The sequence below is a fragment of the Drosophila bipectinata genome, chromosome 3R (assembly GCF_030179905.1).
Source record: "Drosophila bipectinata strain 14024-0381.07 chromosome 3R, DbipHiC1v2, whole genome shotgun sequence".
In the NCBI taxonomy this organism is placed as follows: domain Eukaryota; kingdom Metazoa; phylum Arthropoda; class Insecta; order Diptera; family Drosophilidae; genus Drosophila; species Drosophila bipectinata.
The window spans coordinates 22726752-22748086 of NC_091739.1; the positions used below are offsets into that span (position 1 = coordinate 22726752).

At 42.3% G+C, this 21335-nt stretch overlaps 1 protein-coding gene across 2 annotated transcripts in view; it reads left to right on the forward strand.

The window, feature by feature from the left end:
* Window positions 1–228: 228 nt before the first annotated feature.
* Window positions 229–21335, forward strand: part of T48 (FU domain-containing protein T48) — a 28055-nt gene continuing 6948 nt past the window's right edge. Inside the window, exons 1-2 of one of the 2 annotated variants that reach the window (XM_043212017.2) lie at window positions 229–544; window positions 1749–2288. In XM_043212017.2, coding sequence (XP_043067952.1) covers window positions 2045–2288 — 244 coding nt within the window. In that variant the 5' untranslated portion in view covers window positions 229–544; window positions 1749–2044. The remainder of the gene's footprint in view (window positions 545–1748; window positions 2289–21335) is intronic. The other variant, XM_070281301.1, reaches the window with a different exon arrangement.

Sequence of the window (21335 nt, forward strand, 5' to 3'; positions counted from 1 at the left end):
GATAGAGTGGGAAATGGTTTTATAAAAAAATGGTAATTGTATTATATTATTAAGAATTATTTTTCATTAATTGAAATTGTACGAATGGCGCATTTTGTGTTGTTCAGTGACAAATACATAACAGCTGTTAAAGTATGTACTGTTAGTATCAGCTGATGAATGCAGCGTTGGTCACACTTTGCCTACAGTGGGCTCTCTCTCTCTTAAAATATCAAATTCATAAGATTTTCCAACTGTGCGGACGTGTGTCGCGGATTTTCGGAGCGCTGCCGTCGTAGCCGCGATCGCCCCCCCAGCAAATGATGAATTTTCGGTAGAATATTTGGTTATTTTCAAATAGTCGCTGAATGAAACTAAAAAAAGTCGGATTTCAAAAATCAAAAGGTTCGCTGTTTTATCTATCGCCTTGCGCATGCGCACACGCAATTACCGTTAGTTCGCGCAGCTGTAACCCTTTTGGCAGCATCCGAAAGTGCCAATAAAGATTAATAACAATAAACAAAGCCAAACAACAAAAATTCGCAAAAAAACACAAAAAAAAAAGGTATGGGCCATGGTTGGATTGCAATTTCAATTTCGTTTGGACGCGTTCAAAAAACAAACATAAACGGGCCAAGACATGCCAAATGAGAGAGACTGCACTTGCTTTTATTTATTTGTTCCCCCTTATGCCGGATATTAATTGCATGGTGTTTTGTGAGCGTGTGTTTATTTTCGTATCTGGGCTTTTGTTTGAAAAATGCAAAAATATTTGTCCAAAAACTCGTTTCGTTCAAAGAGCTTATTTGGTTTAAGCTTAAGTGTGATTGTTTGTGATTTCTTTCCATTTCCATCCATCAATTTCGTTTTGTTACACTGACGCATGCAAATTTCAAGCTTTAATTTATAAATAGCTAGTGAACACTTTTAAAAAAATGTTTAAAAAAATATTGAAAAAAGCTGGCAAATTCTCAGAGTTCTTAATTATATTTTTTGAGTTTTTTTTCTCAGTGTATGTCGCTTAGGCATTTCCCCCAAGTTATGGTTAATAAGCCTGAGCCAGCCCACATGTTACTTCTTTCGGCTGGTCTATAAAAACAACAACAACATGAGCCTTTTCATTGACATTTATGAGCGGCGCTAAGGGCGCATCGTATGTTTCCATCTCTTTCTAGTAGAGATCACCCCTCTCTTTCGACATATGTAGACACTGCATCATTGACAATGCGCAGGCGTGGGTGAGAGGCATTCCAGGCTTTATTGTGGGATTTCTTTTTTGATTCCCTAATTCCCATCGCGGAATCGGGATTTCTCGTGGGCTCGTCCTCGTTATCCTGCGTATGCTAAGCATATTACGAGGGGAAATTATCGCGTATATTTTTAATTGATAGAAATCTTTAGGCTTTAGTCTTTAGGCTTAACAACAACAAAGAACAGCTGGTGGCAATGTGGCTTGCCGGTTTCCCGTTATAAGCAAATGCCCCGAGGAATAATAATGAAATTCAAGAAGCGTATGGAGTAAAAAAGTCGTCAGATGAGAGATTTAAATACGAAATTCAATAAAATGTTCTGTAATTCGAAAATGCGATAAACACAAACATTAAATTGTTAGTTTAACGAAACATTTAATTTTAAAGCCTTTCAGATGCCACAGTAAAGCAATTTCCAATCGGGATTTATGGCTTTTTTTTTTGGAACCCTTGCGAAAGTGATTCCTTCCGATCTTCTGTCAGTACTAATCCCAGGTTTTATGTCTCTTATCCTTGCAGTGGTCCAATATCGTTGGTGTGACACACTTTAGCAGTGTCTGGAGAAAGATCTGGAGGGGCTATCTGCCACTAATTGCTGACACACATTATTTGCCTAACGAGCGCGAAAAAAAAGAGCAAAGGCCATCAAAGTCTAACTAATTTAATGATCAAAAGTTATACATTTTTTTGCTCTTTCGGCGGCAGCCGCTGAGCGGTGTTAATTGAAAGTGTCACGCGTCGTCTAAATTATAAAATTCCATCGACTGTGACTCCGGTCGTCTATGTGAGTGAGTTTTCCGCGAGTGTTTTCCGCAATGTGGCCCGGAGTAGCGGCCGTCTACTGGCTAATTTTGGCCATATCCTCGAGGGCGGCACAGGCGGCCACACCCTATGCCAAGGAGTACCGCAGTGCGGGTGTCTTCAAAGGCAACACCCTGGTCGATTTGGAAGGATCCACCACCCTGGACATGGGCGGGGAGAAGCCCACCAGCAGCAGCCAGAATGCAGGCTTCAAGTCGGAGTCATCGGTGATACTGCCTGGAATGCACGTGAATACAGGTATATATCAGAAGAGTTCTTCGAATTCTTAATAATCATTTACCCTTTTAAACTAATGTCATTTTGGTTTTCAAAATAAATTTATTCAAAAATGTTATACAACTTTCATTCATGTTCGAAATTCTTTCCAAAAAAAGAACATACTAAATGACCCTTTTTTTTTTGGGAAGGAGGAAGTGTTCACTTGGCCCCTACTTCAGGTATAAATGCACTTATATACACCGGCTCTTATCTAACCTTATCTCACAACACTTTCCTGCCCGCGGCTCTCCTCCTGGGCCTTCTGATCGGCGTCTCATTCGTGTCTTTGGTTTATTTATGACCTGCGCCTCGGCGGCATCATATTTCAGAAACGAGAAGGGCCCTTCCTCCTCCAAAAGTGAGGAGGAACAGATTACTTGAACAAGTGTATTTGCTGTGTCTGGCCGATGTCTCTTTGGGTCTCTCCCTCTTTGTATTTTGCATTGTGTGTGAGTCTCTGGTCGGGATCCTCTTGGAGTCCCCTGCCTGGTAATTCAATCGCTGCTTCACTCCAGAGACGAGTGCTTCCCAGCTGGCGTCCAGGATGTCAACCACAGCTTAGCTCTTTTCTGGTCCAATCCCCCCCTAAATCTCAGTCCCCCTACCTATTCTCATTCCAATTGCAATCCCGTTCCCGTTTCGGGCACGCTCGGCACATCCGCCAAGCAATTTTCCTGCCTCATTATAACGAGATTAAAGCGTAATCACGGCAAAAGACAGATCCAGAGAAAGAAAAACAGTGGTGGTTTATGGATAACAAACTAAGATCATTGTAGAATGATTTCGTTCTCTGTAGAAAGAAACGTGTGCTGGTATGGCTCTCCATGGGGTTTCTTTGGATTCTTAATTCTGCATTTTGGGGTTCTTCGATCTTTTGCCAAAGTGCGAACTTCCTGTCTCGGTCTTAAGCCCTCGCGACTCATTTTCAGTGAAAGGGATCTTCAGTCTTCAGTCTTGAGTCTTCAGTCTTGAGTCTCGAGTGTCCAACTTGTGGCCCAGATTGCTGTTGCCCCTCGCTTTTGGCTGATTTAAATGTCATTTAAGCCGCTTAGCCGCTTGGCTCTCTTGGTACGTTTCTGATTTTGAGTTTTTATGACAACATTTTTGAGTTTTATACGAGTCCCATTTTATGAGCGTGAAAATGAAAGTACTTTCCTCTCGAGTCTCGGTCGGCCTTTTCCTTTGGAGTTTTGTTACCTTCAACTTATGACTCGGCAGCAATTTGGAGACGGAGACGGAGACTCGAGATTGTGGCTTTCCTAAATGTGTCATAATTAAAAGCAATCAGGTCTCTGATTCCTAAGTAAGCGGGTATATTCAACAAATCTTGGCCAGAATCAGTTCAGATTGAGATATGGAATCGATGGGTGGCCATCCTTCAGCCTCTAAATTAGAACTGTGCTACGAAAATATCGAATTTCAAGCCTCAAATACCATTAAACGGTCCATTTCGAGGCATTTCCTGGGTAAAGACCGTTAAAATAGCTGCACGCCTTCGTGAATAAATTTTGATGCACCATAAATAATATTTTTCCCTCGATCTCCCATTCATTCATTCCCATTTTTCCTGGACCTTGGCCAAATAAAATATTGGGCTCCAGAGGGCTACTACCTGAATGTTCTTCTTTTATTTTTGGGGGACTGGGATTTGGAAGAAACTTTAGCAAGGCACGCAAACTTTGGCCTGGCCAGGGACCAGTTTTTGGTAGCATTTTTCGGTTTGGTATGGTATGGTATGGGTATCTTTCTTAAGTCTCGGAGTACAGTACGCAGGCGCAGAGATCTTGGCAGGAGGCTGCTTCTGCCGTTTCTTCGACTTGGGCTCCCTGGCTCCCTGGGCTGGCACTTCAACTCTTCAGCATGTATTTAGATAGGCCAGCGTCGAAAGATACAAGCGGCTGGATCGGAGTATCTGTGTGCGAGTTGGTCTCTCAGTGAGATGGTGTGTGTGTCTGCCTGGGCCAAACAAAGCCAGCCGACAATCGTAAAAACTAAACGACCGGGGAATTTATGAGGCCTCTAGCTCTAGCTATAGCTCTCGCTCGGTCTCTGGTTCGGACTCTGGTAGATCAAGTGCCAAAGTCAGAGAAGACGACGGTGCCGGGGCATTCTTCGAGTTAGATAACACACCGGGGTTGGTGTCATGCAAATGCAGATACAGATAAACACCCAATGCAGTTTTGCAGTAAAAATATATAAATCAAGGCAGAGCACAGGTAGAAGTTGCAAGAAAAATAAGAAAGAAATGAGCACGAAGGCTGAGGAACCTAACAGAATGTGAGGCAAAGTGCGAAATATCCCACAGAGCCGGTGCACAGATGCATCTGTTAGATCTGCCTTTGGTCAGAGTAGGCCCATGACCAGGGCCAGGCCGAGGCCCAGGCACATCGTCCATCCATCGTTAACGCTGCCACGCTAATTTGACGAAAGCCCATTTCATGGCATTTTTCCAGCCAAGCGATTTCATGCACTCCGGTGTGCCTCGGAGATCGGTGTGTATCTGTGTATCTGTATCTCGGCATCTTACAGGTAGTTTTTAACACTTTAAAACCCAATCGTTTAGTGCGCGCAAGTGTCTAGCCTCCATCCACTCCCACTCCCACTCCCTTTCCCGTTCCCATCTCGGCGGTGTTTACACCTTTTGCGAAAAGTCAGGAAAATGAAACGGTTTTTATGGCCAGAACCTGTTGCCCCCGATAACCTGTGCATTGACCCTTCCCTCCCCTGCTGCTACCCTACCCAATTTTCTTTATTTTCCTTATTTTTGTTTATTTTCAGCCATAGTCTGTTGTTGCTTTTTATTTGATTTTTAATTTTACATTCAAAAACGAGGAAAATTGTGCAAGGCACTGCTAGGCGTGTGTGTTCATTAATTCTTTTTTCGATTTGTTTACCGAATTTGTTTTGGTTTTTACGAACTGCAGCAGCACGGTCTTAACTTTCTACACTCGTTCGGGCCTGGTCGAAATAGGCAAATTTTTTGGAGGCAAGAGATTTTTATCAGAGTGCATTGTTTGTTGGACAAGACAAGTACGGTCCAAAGTGCAACAGAGCCACCTACGTCGATTTTGGCCCCCTCCACCACCTCGACTGCAATGTTAAACAAAAGACATGACCATAAACAGGTGCCTCACAATGTTTTTCTTTTCGCGCTTTTTTCTTTTTAATTTGAAAAGCGCCTAGTGGTTTTTGGCAGCAGCAGCCAACGCATGCCTCTTAACCCTCTTAGATACAGCACTCCCACACTCTCCCAGATACACGCAGCTAAATAGTAAACTTTCGATTAGAAAGAAAGTGCCAAACAAAAAGTGAATGTTATCCAAAGTGGAAGACCCCGAAAGAAACACAAAAGCCCCATAAAAATATGCCATAAACGCAACAAAATCTCAGAAATCAATTGTGTCTGAGACTCTCCGGCCCTGGACAGAATTCCGGCACCCAAAGTGGAGGCGATATTGGTGACGTAGGCGTCTCAATCCGGCGCCAATCTCAATCCACAACAAAAAAATATAAGTTTTTCAGAGAAAAGTTTTTTTTTTTAAATATGAAGCTGAAGCTTAAGATATAGGGATCTTCTGGAGAACTAGTAAGAAGATCATCTAATAAAGTTTCTAATTTTTTCCAGTGCCTTTAATTCGCTCTAAACTGAAATTTGATTGTGACTCTGTTGGTTTATTTGGCTGGATGGCTGGCTGTTTGCCATAAACATCTCGTAAATTGAAAACCAAAGTCATTAAATTTGAATCGCGGCCGAGCAGCAGTTTGAAGTTCATTCGAAAACTTGATGCGACTGCAGCTGCAGATGCGGGCAGACCAAGATGCAGATACATAACTCTATAGATGCAGCACCAACGAACTAAACGGAAAAATTAACAACATTATTGTGTATTCATTATGGTGTTCTGACAACATCCCACATGCAGCAGTTCGTCTAATTGAAATAGAAATCCCAGCCAGCCGCTCCACAGATGTTTTATTTCAAGTTTTGACTTATGTTCTGGCTCTGTCGCCCCATCTCTCCCCTCTCTGCCCCCGCCTCCTTTCACTTGACATTTGAACTTCGGGCGTGCAACCGCAGCGGGCAAGTTGCATAAATAACTTTTGGTTCCAGGGAACAGATCGCTTTAGAGTAAGCTGTCTGGTTTGTTTGTTTTTCGGCCTTTTCCTTTTTCGGTTTCTTATACAATGACCTAGAAATTTGGCTTTCTTTTTTTGGCTTTTGTATGCACATGCTGAAGAAGCCTCATAAATTAATGGTACAACCTTAAGATATGGTCGAATGCAGAACCGGTGACATTGCTTTATGTGTGGGATCGGAATTCGGGAGAGTTCTAAAATGGCACACAAAGCTCGGTATTAAAAGTCAATAGTATAACCCCATCATGTACCTTTCTGGGCCCCATTAAATGGTTGTATATTTTCTGCATTTATTTTTGCAATTTTCCCAATCGTTTAACATCGCTGTGACCTCCACCCGAGGCGCCAGCGCCAGCGCCAGCCAGCTCACAGATTTGTAGCTGCGGCCGCCTTTGCTGGCACCCACACGGAAATCAAAGTCAAAGCCACAATTATTGGCTATAAAAATGCAAGAGGGGGGGGCAAAAAAAAAAATTACCAATTTCGCAGCTGAAAAGTTTAGCAGAAATTGCTTCCGCACTGAGCCATTTGTCACGGCAAACACTCCCTGAGGGATCGATCCGAGTGCCATATGACAGAATGGGCAACCAACCAACCAGAGGTAGGCAGGCTGGAAGGCAGGCAGGCAGGTTGGCAGGCGGCAGTGCGAATTATAAACCGACTGATCCGATAAATGATCAAAAAGCCGAAAGCCGACTTTCAACGCTGTTGCCAATAAACAGTCAATTATTGCAGACGGCAAGTGCATAAAATTAAATTCGAATACGAATGGGGCTGGGGGCACATCCATCCATCACTCAGCCAGCCAGTCAGCCAGTCAGTTAGTCACTCAGTCAGTAGTTACGCAAATCTCGGCAACTGAACAAAATTTGCATTAGTGGTGCCTTTGTGTTGGCCCAGCTTACCTTGCATCGTCTAATTCTCGACGACCAGACTGACTAACTGACTAATTTATGGCAATTTACGGCATCCAACAGCCCCACCCCTGGGGGCGGTCTCAGTTCCCACCCAGTTTACAGGGCCACATCTTATCGGCCGATCGGCTTTATTGTTGATACTGGACCGGAATTAGTGGCAAGTGTGCACAGGGAACAAAAATATACAAAAATATATACAAATCTTTCATAAATATTTTGATAATAAAACCAAATCATAAGCCGCTTACAAGGCCCGGCACTTGGAATTGTCGCAATATTTTGATCAGCATTTAAATGGAAAGAAGAGGCCCCTTTCAGAAATAGACCCCAAATATTTGGGGCTATTAAAAGCTTTTCTTTCAATTGAATGCCGAGATGGTTTTTCACATTTTCCACCACAACATTTTCGTTTTGGCGCCAATGGCAACAAAATTTCAACATCCGCGTCAAATGCTCTTCGGGTTTTATTTTTGGGTTTTTGTCGCCTCGTCTCTATTCGACATAAGGTATTAAAATTAGTTAGTTGAAACGACTTTTTAGTTGCTCTGTCGAGGTCGGGGTGGCCCCTGGTTGAGTCATAAAGTGGTTATTTTATGGCCGCGTTTACATGCTTGGGCCAGAAATTAAAAGTATGTAAAATATATATTCCCCCCCTGATGACAACTAATGGTTCTTGGTCCGTATCTATAGCCAGGTTATTGATATGCAAATGAAAACTTTCCACAGCTTCACAGTTGGCTTATCAGGCTTACAATCGTATCAGTTTCGAGTGGCAATCAATTGATATTGATTGAGATCTGGGAGATCTGGGCGATCATGGTAATCGAGAATCGAGAATGGGGGACTAAGAACGCGTGCCTATGGCTGGGTTTTCGTCATAATTTCTACCAATTTATGCTCTGTACAAAGCGTACCGTTAGTGGCCGAACGGCTTATCACGTTTCTAACGGTATCTGGTGATTGAGCCCGGCCGGCTTCCCCCGCTCCTTAGCCCCACCTGCTCCCCCAGGCATTGGCTCTTTGTTCGCATACGATTACCGACTGAGGGACAGGTGAACGAACCCCGCTATGCGGATGACTCTTCGAAATGGTCAATATCATTGTTTTTTGGCAAGTTTTTGTCTCTTCGGCCAACTAATGATAAATATATAGAGGCTATTGTATAATTTATGCACAGAAAACTTTTAGCTAATGAACCAGACTCCGACTCCGAGTCAGAGTTAAATGGAGATAATTAAAGCAAATTTATGGCAAGAGTTCCCTGAACCCCTGAACCAGTGCAATCAATGGGCCAGTTCTGTGGCAGAACTTTCTCCGCACTCCATTTGACGTTTGATGTCCCAGGGAAATGAATTTATAAGCGTGCCATCCAGAGGTATCTACCCAAGAACAAGAACCAGAACCAAAGTGTTAAAACGAGAAAAAGAAATGTATGTTTTCACATTGGGGGCTACAAGTTAATTAGCCACAGAAATAGACAGCCACGGGGGCGGAGAAGGTGGCGAGAACATGAAAAGAAACCAATATTCAGCTAGAGATACAACATGGGTATCCGTGAGATAGCCGGGCCATGTCCATGTCAACAAACAGTTCGACACGCTCGATCGACCATTAAAATGGTTCTGGCCGGCGATCGCTGAAATGAATTTCATGTTCCATTGGCGAGAACTCTTTTTCGAACTGTGCCACTCCGCCACTCCACTTCGGAGATCCCCGGGATCTGTCGCATTCTTTAGTTCGCTTTTTGACAGCCGTCCAAGTGTGAAGAGGCCTTCGGCCATCATAAATCTCTCAGCACTGTTGTCAGATTTGATCTAAATTTGTACCAAAAAAAGAGAGATGGTATTATTGGCAGGTCAAAGACTCTTACCTTCTTATTATAATGAACCCGCATCCGCACCGCTCACTACTTGGGCATAATTGCAACAATCACCGTCAAGGCCCACCTCCAGTCCAGTATTTTGGGCCATGTTGCGGTGATTGATCGTTCGTGTGCCACTCACGGAAAAAAGATGCTTCCATAAGGGGGCAACCTCTGGATCACTTGAGGCCTGTCCGGCGATCGTTGACATTCGATTTTTGTGGCCGTGGCCAAGAAACGATTGATGTCTAATTACAGTGCGGTACGGTTGTGTGGGAACTTGTCAACCACAAAAATTAGAAAGCTCTTCTCCTAAAATATATAGAAATATTCAAAGAATTCCATGTTTACAACTATTTCGTTATCTATCTGAGATTTATCATCCGCCTTTTGTTTGTCGTTGACATGACATTTAACCGATTAACCCACTTTATCACATAATTTGTGTTTTTTTGGAAACCCCAAAGACGATTCCCCGACGATGACTCGTGAAATTCAATATTTTCGAAACGTACTGTCTCCGTGTATCTGTATCTTTGTATCTAAATATAGCGGGCGCCGCGACACTTGACTATCTTAAACGAGTATCTCGGATGCTTGACCATGTGCGGTCTGACCGGTTAGTGGGCGTGCCTCAATGATCGCTCAATGAACGGCCAAGACCACGGCAGAGGTTAAATCTAGAGCCCACCAAGGCTGGTGAGTTGCATCGGAAATGTGGAGCAACAGCCGGGCCTAGCTTTGTAGCCTAGTGTAGGTATACAGTTATTTCTCTTTGCGATCAAAGAGTGCTTTGGTGGCGGCTGCCTTTGAGCTTCGGATGTCATTGCCGCCGGAGGGCAGAACGCACATTAGCGGGCCCCTGGAAACCCATCATAGCCATATCAAATTTCGCGGCTAGGCCAAGATAATTGATTGGTCGAGTCGGGCCTTACCATAAGCTTGGGGGTTTTAGCCTCTTCTGGGTTTGGCTCAAAGTCAAAGCCGCAAATGCACGCCCGCAAGTGCTGACATTTGTTCGGTGTCACGACTCCACAAAACCGGCAGACAGAAGACAGAAGACTGAAGACAGAAGACAACTCTCGGCATCTTGGAGGCGCAGACAAGACACAAACTGTTTCTGTTCTATGTTTGAGAGCCAGTCAGTTTGTCAGTTAGTCACTCACGACACTGGGCAACTTTCTTTCGTGCTGCTGCAGCACAATGACAGCCAAGAAGCTGCAGCAGCTTGGTGTTGCAACATCACTGGAATCGGTAGAATCCAAAGGAGGCACCATTCACATCCACCCGAATGCTCATCATGGTGTCATTGATCTCCGAGGTCTACCAGCACAGGCAAGCTACATTGTTCTGCAGGAAGAGGTCCCAGTCCCAGTGCCAGTGCCTGTCCCAGTCCCAGTCTGCCCAAGAGCTCCTCTCTCTCTCTGTGGGCTTTATCGCCTTTTCCCGATCGGCTGCAGCTTGCGGTACTTGCTCGGTTCAAGAGTCAGCAGACTCACTAGGGTAAACTACAGTGGCGGTCAAAAGTTGAGAACTAAAGGTGGTAGACCAAGGGATTTATAAGTAAGGGGTATAACATAGTTTGGATAAGGTTCAGGTGGCCTAAGAGGGACTGATCTCAACCTGATCTCATTTCAATAAATACCAAACCAAAGCTACTATTAACTTTCCTCCTATTGTATCTGCCACATGCTGGGGCCACTGCAGAATCCACCAGCAGTGGCACATCCAGCCAAGAGTGCATCATTTTTGTGAAAATTAATTCAACAGGAACTTGCGACTAATTTGGAAAGTGTGGTTTTGCCTCTTCTTCCATGGGCTATTGCTCTTCTGGAAGCCTAAAAAATTTCATTATAAAGAAATTTTCGGGGTCTTGGCTAAGTTTTCTTTATGGCTTCATATGGCTTCGGACAGCTGCAAACGGCGGCTTTAATAGCCTCAACTTTTGGCAAAAAAAAAAGAGAAAAAAAAAACCGACATGTTGAACAAAATGAACTCAAACTTGTTTTGGCCAGAAACTGGTTTTTGGCCAAAGAAGAAGTTTTCAGTTGTTATTCTTTTTTCATTTTTTTTTGGTGAATTTTTCGTGAATTTGTTTCTAAGTTGGGCAAACGCGACTTAATCTTGGGCCAAAGGCGGAGGCTTAAGCGAAGATATTAACTAAATGATAATGCTTAGCAGGTAGTTAAGGGCCTGGCCCGAAGACGGCAGCTTCCTCAAGTTCAAGCACATTCTCTGGGCGGAAGTTTTCGTTTGGGCTTTGGCTTCTATGGTACTTGATTTGGCTACGTGCTCTGGGCCTAGTGTATGGCATTTGGCTTGGCCGGCTTGGTGATTTCCGCTTCTGTTTCCACCAATCGCGCTGATTGACAATGCAAACTCATTGAACCAGCAACAGAGCCCCCCCTCAACAGCAACCAGAACGTGAAAATCCACTTGGAAAACTGTCTGCCCGACTGTCTGTCCCTCTAACTGACTGTTTGAGAGTGCTTGCAATGAAAATTCATTTTCATCGCCTCAATCAACAATTTAATTCAATTAAATTTTGAAATGCTTGTGGGACGCCGACCATGTAGTATGAAAACAAAAATACTCGGCCCCATTGGAAAACCGAAAACCGAAGCGGCCCAAAGAATGCAATTGCAAAAGTACACCAAATGTGCTTAATTATCAGAAACGGAATTTTCATGAACCAGCAGCCACTAAACAAATGCCAATAAAAAATGTGCATAAATTTGAAGACAGGTCTCCGCTGTCGGTCTCCGAAGAATTCTGCAAGTGGCAGCGATTGGGAAATAGGAGGAGGTGCCCCAACAGGCAAGTTCCAGGCACAGTCTGTGAAATAATTATAATTATTTCAAGACTTTTTAAAATTAAGAAACATTTCTCAAAGATGTCATCATTTCCTTTCAACAAAAAGTGGTTCTATAACTTCTTAAGGAAATCCATTATTATCCGAAAAAAGCTTTGATTTGCATAATCGATTTGTCAGTTTAAAGCTGGATTCACTTCTTTGATTAATGAATATATTAATATAGCGTTAATGACTCGGATCAGAGACACACGTTCTGGACTAGACTCTGGAGATAATTTGTGATGAGCTGCCTTACCAGATTTTCACAGAAACTCAACTCGTTTGGTTCTCTATTTATCTTAAATGGGGGGAACGTTTTCATTTCGCCAACTGTATCTTGCATTGCGACTTGTATCTTATAAATACCCCACAATTTATGCATTTGCTCGCATTTGCTTAAGCAAAGAACCGTTAAATGTTCGCGAGCCGCAACCGATGGATATTTGCGGCAGCCTCTTAATTAAAGTCCATGGAATCCGTAGAAACCAACGGAAACAGCATCCACTTTACCACTTGGCGGCTAAAAAAATTCTTTAATTTTAGTTTCGCAGCGAATGGTTGCCACTTACAGAACCAATTTACACGGCCGAAAAGCTTGCTCAACAGATACAGATACATATACAGAAACAGATGCGGATTCGGATAAAGATACAGAAAAGCATCCAATTGGAGATACAAATTCAAGTTAAACAAACGCGGCATGACATTGAACGGCAGGCAGACTTCCTCAGGCGCTTCCTCCATAAATTTTGGCCAGTTTTGTAATATTTTGGCCATAAACAAAAAAAACGTACTGAAAAATGGTTTCTGCTGGAATATAGTAATTAACAGTCTCATTGAGGGGATCATAAATCAATTCCCGATGGGCTCTGCTGCCCTCGCCCATTAATAATTTGCCAGGAGGAGGTAGGGGGCACATCTGAGAACCTGTGAACCTGAGAATGCATTGCCAAAGTCAGCGATTTGCGACTATGATGATTATGTCATGGGAGGGGGCGGCGGCTGACGTTGGCCGTTTTGCAATTAGCCGATCAGGGTGTTTGGAATTCACTGGCCATCCGACTGGCTTATTACACAGAGCATCGTATTCCGATTGCAACAGCGATGACTGGGTGTTGTGGAGGGGATTTCAGGCAAAGTTATACAACCAAGTGGTCGTCGTGACTAATGGCAACAGCTTCAAACCTGCCGAGCTTATCATTCTTGTGCAAATCCAGCATCCGCTATACATCTATAGAGCTATTAGGAATCTGTCCTAGATTCCTCCAAGAGGCCTTATCTTTTACAAATAAAAGATAAAACTATAATCTATAATCTTTGGCACTGACCTGATTTCATTTAAGTGCTTAAATAGAATTTTAGAAATACTTGTTGACTAGAAAAAAAAAAGAAATAAAATATTTATGACTAATATTTGTATTTTTAATGTCTCGATCTTCAGCTACCCTTGAAGTTCATCCAGAACCCACTCCGATCAGGAGCAATGACCCTGTTGGTGATTTTTTATGACTTTTGGAAGCTTCCATTTAGAGAGTATTGAATACTTTTATATTCCCAAAGCGTAGCAAGTGGAATATTAAGTGGGCTGACTGGAAAATAGAGGAAAAGGTGTCTTGAAAATAATTAAATAATAAAACACGAATTTACATTGAATTTAAATGCTTAAGAAAGACAAGTTTGATGAATCATAGTGTAGATGAGTGAGAAAATCAATAAAACTTTTAAAACAAGAATCTTTTGAGAGACTTTATAGTTTTAGGATTTCTTTTCCCCCCAAATTGAATCATTCAAGAATGAGCTGGAATGTGTCTTTTATTGATTATTTATATACGATTTTACACAATTTATTTACGCGTGATTTGAGGCCCGAGACCCCCTGATTCCCCCATGCCGGCTGGCTCATCAGCCAGTTGAACCCGAGTTCAAGTTCAGTCGCCGCTGTCAGAGACGAAATATAATTAAAAATTATTATGTCACGCAATGTTTACGAATGTTTGTCGTTTCATTGCGCAATTCTTGGTTTTTTTTCTACAATTAATGAAAATCGAAAATATTGACGTAATGCGTTTTTGATTGGAACATTTTGGGGCACGTTTTCAATACCGATTTCCAATCACAGCGAAATCGGGCGCCGCGTGAGTTGCCAAATCAAAACTACAAACAATTTATGAATGAATAGCTTTAAATTGGCGTGTTAATGACAACAACAATAGCAACAACAGCAAAACCAGCAACTGTAAAAACATTTTTCAACAATTTTTCGCAATATTATTGGCTGAAATGCGGATTTCAGGCTGGCTGGCAGCAAGTCAGCGTGCGCTTGACCCCAAAATGAGACTTTTTTTTAAATTGATTTTTATTATTTCTTCAACTCTTTGAACTCAATCAATTAACTAGAGATAACTCGGTGTGGGTGTCGGCACTGCCAATTTGTCGCCGAATGGGAATTGTTTAAATTTTTTGTCGGCCCGAGGGGGTCAAAATAGTTGAACCTTAGACTTTATTGTCTTATCTCCTCTATGAAAACTAATATTTTCTTTACTTCTACTCGTTGCAGGTAAAAACACAAAACTATGTTTGTATTTTTTTATGGAAATCGTCTCATAGCTGTAAGGAAAAACTTGAACACTGAAAAATTATTCATTAGGCAAGTGCCAAAAGCGTATTCAAATTAAGTTGCTCAAGCGAAAACCAAAACCGAAACATGTGTCAGCCATGTCAATGCGTTGGCTCAAACCCCAAGCCAGAGTCAGAGCCAGAGATAGAGCCTAAGCCAAAGCCAAAGCCATAGTGGGGGAAAGGCCGTCGTCTGGAGACCGGAGCGCATTGGCTTTTTGGCCAAATGCAGTGGTTTATGGCCCAAAACTTGCAACCAGTCCTCCATCCTCCAATGATGACTTGTCCCTCTCGAACTCCAACCAATTTGCCGGCGGAAATTTCATAATCATGGTAAAATGAAAATGTTACATTTTATGAAAATGTATTATTATGTCCATCATAAAAATGTCATTGAATGACACTTGCGCTTGCCGGCTAGTCCAGCCTCCTTCCACCTCCGCAGATTATTTTGACAGCAGCAATTTCCCATTTGCTGCCCCTCCGTCCATAGACGGTTGTGCCCCTTTCGGTGTCTCCACCATCAGAGTGCAACCCTCTGCTAATTTCTGTTGATTTTGTCTCTGGCTGCAGCAGCGCCAACGCAGCACACATACACTCTAGTATAAAATTAAGAGATAAAGGAAAACCAGCAAATTATTAAAAGTGAAAAATCAACCGAGATTGAATTTAGTAATTTCAGTTTGCCGCTGCACCGCTGTCGACGTGCGATCGCAATTATTGCCACAATTTGCGGCCATTTCCGCTTGGCTGCCGCGCATGCGCCGCTTGGCTTTCGACAGCTGGTGAGGAATAATGGCATGGCATGGTTATGGCTCGGAAAGGCCTTCTAGTTAACAGTGGGCCAACAAATTAGTTTTTTATTAATGATTATTTTGGGTTTAGGTCTTTGAATTAAATATAATTTGGATGGTGGAGATCTTAATCCATCTGGATTCCATCCATTCATAGTTATTTTTGATAATTTTTAAGTTTAAAGAAGGAGTTTGCCTTAAAATCAAATGTTAAGTGTTCTGTTTAAATATCTTTAAAACAAGAAAGGAAAGCTAACTTCGGGCGGAGCCGAAGTTTATATACCCTTGCAGTTTAAACCGGATATATATCGCAAACATCGGATATAGTTGGCCGATCCTTATGGGAATATGAATATATAATCCAATTTATTACAATACAAAATCTAAAAAAAGTCTCAAGCTTCTATCTTCAAAAATACCAAAGTTGGTATTTCTACCAAAAACCATTTCCGATCGTTCAGTTATATGGCAGCTATAGGATATAGTCAGCCGATCCAAATGAAATTTGGCATGTCGTAATGTTTTGCCAAGAATAGCACTCATGTCAAATTTGAACTCTCTAACTCTAAAAACACCGAAGTTATACCATTTCCGATCAATCAGTTATATGGCAGCTCCGACTTATATACTGCGTGCAAAGGAAAGAAGGGTGTGTGCAAAGTTTCAAGTCGATAGCTTTAAAATTGTTCGCGTAGAAACAGACAGACAGACAGACGGACAGACGGACATGCTCATATCAACTCAGGAGGTGATCCTGATCAAGAATATATATACTTTATAGGGTCGGAGATGTCTCCTTCACTGCGTTGCACACTTTTGACCAAAATTATAATACCCTCTGCAAGGGTATAAAAATGTCCTATCATAAATATCTTTAAATATTAAATAAATTGTTAAAACAAAAAAAATATCTTAACTGAAACCTATGAGAATCGTGGAGAAGGGCGCTGTTTTTTAATAAAGTATATGTATATGTACTATCGAAAAACTATATGTTCATCCATCGCAAATGTCTTATATAATTGACCGATCCTTATAGAAATTTAAGTATTAGACTGATATATAGTATTTATTTTTTTTATAAATAATCTTATAGTTTGAACTCGATAGCTTTAAAACTAAAAGAGACTAGTTGGCGTAGAAACGTAAGAACGGACATATGGAAATGCTTATATAATATTAACTCAGGAGGTGATCCTGATAAAGAAGGTCAGTTTTAGGACCTCCTCAACTGCTTTGAATACTATTAACCAACATTATAGTAGCCACTGTACCACTGTCTTTAAAAAGAGTGCCAAAAGGTGCAACACTTACTTTTGGCCAGTACTTGTTGCCAAGCCGCCGTTCACTTTAAAAGCTCGATTTCTTTATTTATTTTTCTGCCCTTTCAGGGTACTGTGGTACTGGTTTAGTTCTTTATGTCTTAGTTGGTTCGGCACCTTTTCGTTTTGGGTAATTAAAAGCAGCCAGCGTTCAAAGTGCAATTGCTGTGGGTTGCATTTACATAGACATGTGTTCAAACATTGGAGCTGCGCTCGCCTGACAAGTGTAGTTGTTGTCGTCGTTCCATGCGGCTTGGCTGGTCGCGTGGGTGTTTCAATTTAAACAAAATTTTCAGTCTACGGGCTACGGTTTAATGGCATTAACAATATATATAGACAAGACACGCCCAAGCCTAACTGACTGACTGACTGACTGACTGAGCGACCTACTGCACTCAAATGTTCGGCGACATGTTGCAGTCACAGCAGTCACTATCTCAACAGCCCGACTCCAGACTCCAGCGTATTTCCGTGGTGCAACCAATTCTGACACCTTAATTTGCTACGCATTTTCAGGGAATCATTAATTAGTCAAAGTTGGAAAGTTTTTTTTGTATGAAAGGTGAAAGTTTCGCTCTCAAAGATAGGAATCGAATTCAGTTCAGTACATTTCAGCTGGGTTTGAGGGTCAGGCCTAGGTTCATTTTTCATAATTACTAAATCGAATCATACATTCACCTTGAGCTCAAACTGCCAAACGTAAAAAGTTGATGCATCTTTCGAGTATTTCTCATATTTTTCGAAGAGCTTTCAAGCCTCTGTGGACCATATTTATACCCTTGCAGAGGGTATTATAATTTTGTCCAAAAGTGTGCAACGCAGTGAAGGAGACATCTCCGACCCTATAAAGTATATATATTCTTGATCAGGATCACCTCCTGAGTTGATATGAGCATGTCCGTCTGTCCGTCTGTCCGTCTGTCCGTCTGTCCGTCTGTCTGTTTCTACGCAAACTAGTCTCTCAGTTTTAAAGCTATCGTCTTGAAACTTTGCACACACCCTTCTTTCCTTTGCACGCAGTATATAAGTCGGAACGGCCCGGATCGGCCGACTATATCCTATAGCTGCCATATAACTGATTGATCGGAAATGGTATAACTTTGGTGTTTTTAGAGTTAGAGAGTTCAAATTTGACATGAGAGCTACTTTTGGCAAAATAATACGACATGCCAAATTTCATAAGGATCGGCCGACTATATCCTATAGCTGCCATATAACTCAACGATCGGAAATGACCCAACTTTCGTGTTTTTGAAGATAGAAAGCTGGAATTTAGTACAGACTCTATTTTTGGTTAGTTGATCCAACCTTCCAAATTTCATTAGGATCGGCCGACTATATCCTATAGCTGCCATATAACTGAACGATCGGAAATGACCCAACTTTTGTGTTTTTGAAGATAGAAAGCTGGAACTTGGTACAGATTATATTTTGATCCATCCTACCAAATTTCATAAGGATCGGCCAACTATATCCGATGTTTGCGATATATATCCGGTTTTAGCTGCAAGGGTATATAAACTTCGGCTCCGCCCGAAGTTAGCTTTCCTTTCTTGTTTTGGTTGAAATGATACCCTAGGAGGCAGGCAAAGAGGGTATATATATGTATATAGGGGTGTTGTTTTCTAACATATTTATGGATTATTGAGGCTCTGAATATTTTCTATTTGTTTCTTATCCCATTGTTAAAATTTAAATCCATTTTAATCCTTATCCTGGGCCCTGTGCCTCCTGCAACCCTCTGGCTAATCTTTATGCAAGGCTTCTGGGTTTAAAATTTTCCCAAAATATTCAAATACTGGATACTTTGAGGTCGAAACCCCCTAACCGAGACTGCATTCTTTTGCTCTTTTTACATTATTTTGTTTTTCGTTCAAAATGCACTTCAAGCTGCAAGTTTTGAAGGCTCAAGTGGCACTGGAGTTGTCAGCTGTGCCAGCGAAGTGGTTGCCGTTGACTTTGTGTGGCTCGAAATGCAGCTGCGGTTTCTTGGTTTCTTGGAGGTGGCCCGGCCCGATCTGGTCTCGCTCGTCCCGCCCGATCTGGCCAAGCTTTCGAGCCATTAGAAGCGCATGTCTGTGGTCGCGTCGACAACAATCAATTGCCTTTGAGCGCATTTTATTGGCGTCATCAAATTGCCTTTCCGTGGAAATCCGCATTGCAACAGCGTGCCAAGTCAGCTCCAACTTTCCAATAGAACTTCACAGCCAAAATGGTCATCGTCATAATCTCAGTCAGCGATGATCATCTGGGACATTGCTGATGCGGCTCTTGCTCTTGCCCGATGCTGGGAGCGCCATAAATACGAGCTGACACCGCTTTGCCCGCATTCTGGGGCCAGCGCTAGCGTTTTCATCTGGAAAATCCCCAACTCCCCACGAAGCGATTCGAAAAAGCAAAATTAATTGTTCAAACATACTCAAACATTGATGCACTCGTCGTCGTCGTGGTCGTCGTCGTCCTCATATGTACATACACTCGTCGTCCACCTTTCAAGGAAGCATTTTCCGGGCTTTCCACATACTTGCCATGTGTTGCCTTTATTTTTCTTTATTTGCACGATTTTTGCCATATTTCTCCCCGGTTTGGAGCACGATCGGACCTCCCCCTTCCCAAAAATGGTGGCGACATTGTGACGTCGTCGTGTTCGCTGGCAGATTATGATCAACATGTATATATAACAGACTCTTGCACATACCTATATATTTCTTGTGTCTTTCCTTTAACCATGACAACGAAATATATCTCTTGGCTCGCTGCTGCTGCTGCTGCTGCCATGTGTGAAAATATTTATTTTCCTACAGCTCATGCGGGTCTCTGCAATGGGAATGCATTCGATGGCATCCAAATCTCAGCAGATGAGTTCTCGAGGGTGTTTGTGAAAGTCTTCGAGAATTGGTAATATGACTTCAATGGCCATCAAATCTATTGAGCTGAGTTATCTTAAGTGAGGCTTTATGGTGATGTTGGACTAGATTTTTCCTTTAAAGCCTAAATTGAGTTCAATTGGAAATCTAACCATTTAAAAGATAGGTTCTTAGAGCCATTCGAATTGAGTTCAATGAGGCTGGGTTCTTAAACTTTGACATTTAGTTTGCAACAAAAATCAAGACCAAATCGTAGTTTGTTTGATGTATAAATTATAGGCTTGCAGCACCGAGTTCTCACGCGGAGAACTCCCAGCTGGGCATAATTACCGCACGTTGCAGTGGCAAGTTCTACCAGCATTTCAGCTCTGTTGTGGCTTTTAAGCTACTCATTTGGTTTGTTGTAGGACTGGCTTGTCTTGTCCCGGAATTCGGTCAAGTACTCATGGCTACTTTGGTTTGTAGTGATTTGTGTGACATGTGGAAGCTGTCGGTGTCCACCGCATTATTGACACTTTATCAACCCGAATAGTGTTGCATATGCATGAGGCATGCCACTTTCTACGCATTTGTTACAGTTTGAGGTTTTTCCCTCCTGCTTATCATTTGCTCAAAAATTTAATTATTTCGCCTGTCAGTCAGGCAGTCGGTTGGCAGTCGGTTAGTCCCCAAAGAAACGTAAAACATTTTTTAATGAGGCCCGGCGACGGCTACTGGTGCCGACCTTAAAAAGAAAGTCAAACGACATGTCTGGGCTACCTTGGATAACTTGGACTTCGTGCCAACATGTTTCTGCTGTTGGCTTTGTGTCTTTTATTTAATTTTTTTTTTTTGTGGTCTCCCCAGAGTTCCTGTTCGATGACTCTGCTCATTTGTGGATCTCTTGTCTGCCCATGGTTTTGTATTACCTCTTTTTTTTGAAAATTACGGAAGCTGTTGCTGTCGAAGTTGTTACTCTCATTTTTGGTGTATGTATGGCTGAAGAAAACCCGGCAAGCAGCTACTGTTTGTCAAACAATTTCTATGGCGATGGCATGGAAAGGATAACCATCATAATTGATTGAACCATGGCTTGAACTCGGACAAAAGGGTTATTGTTCGTCACAGATATTTGTCAGAGCCGGAAGGGAAGTCATACCAACTATTGTCATACAAATTGTCGATCACACACATAAGAATCTAAATGCAAAGGTCAACTTTCAGCTTTCGTTTCACGAAACTGCAATTATTTTGGCTAATTATCGGCCACTTTCCCCACAAGAGAAGCTACCGAGTAGCCAGCAGCCTGTCAACTTCATTAGATTTCGTTTCAACAAGAAATATCATTGAAGACATTAAACGCCTCTGAATAAATTCAAATTAATTGATAAACTCAAAAAACCGGAATGGTCGAGTGGCCGAAGAGAAACAAAATTATCGCCACGTTTTGTGGCTATCGGGCCAGTCAACGTTTAGCTGGCCAATTTGCAGACCGAAAAGTGCAACCGTTTGAGGGGGGACTGAGGTGGTCTAAGTGGGGTTTCGGCCCGCGCATGCGTCGCGGTATTGCGCAAGTCTAGGCCCACTTCGGTGGTGCAGTGGTGGCTCGAACCAGTCGGAGTCCGATCTCTGCGTGGCGTGTGTTTAACTTTTGTGCAGATTTTGTCGCATTTTTTGTG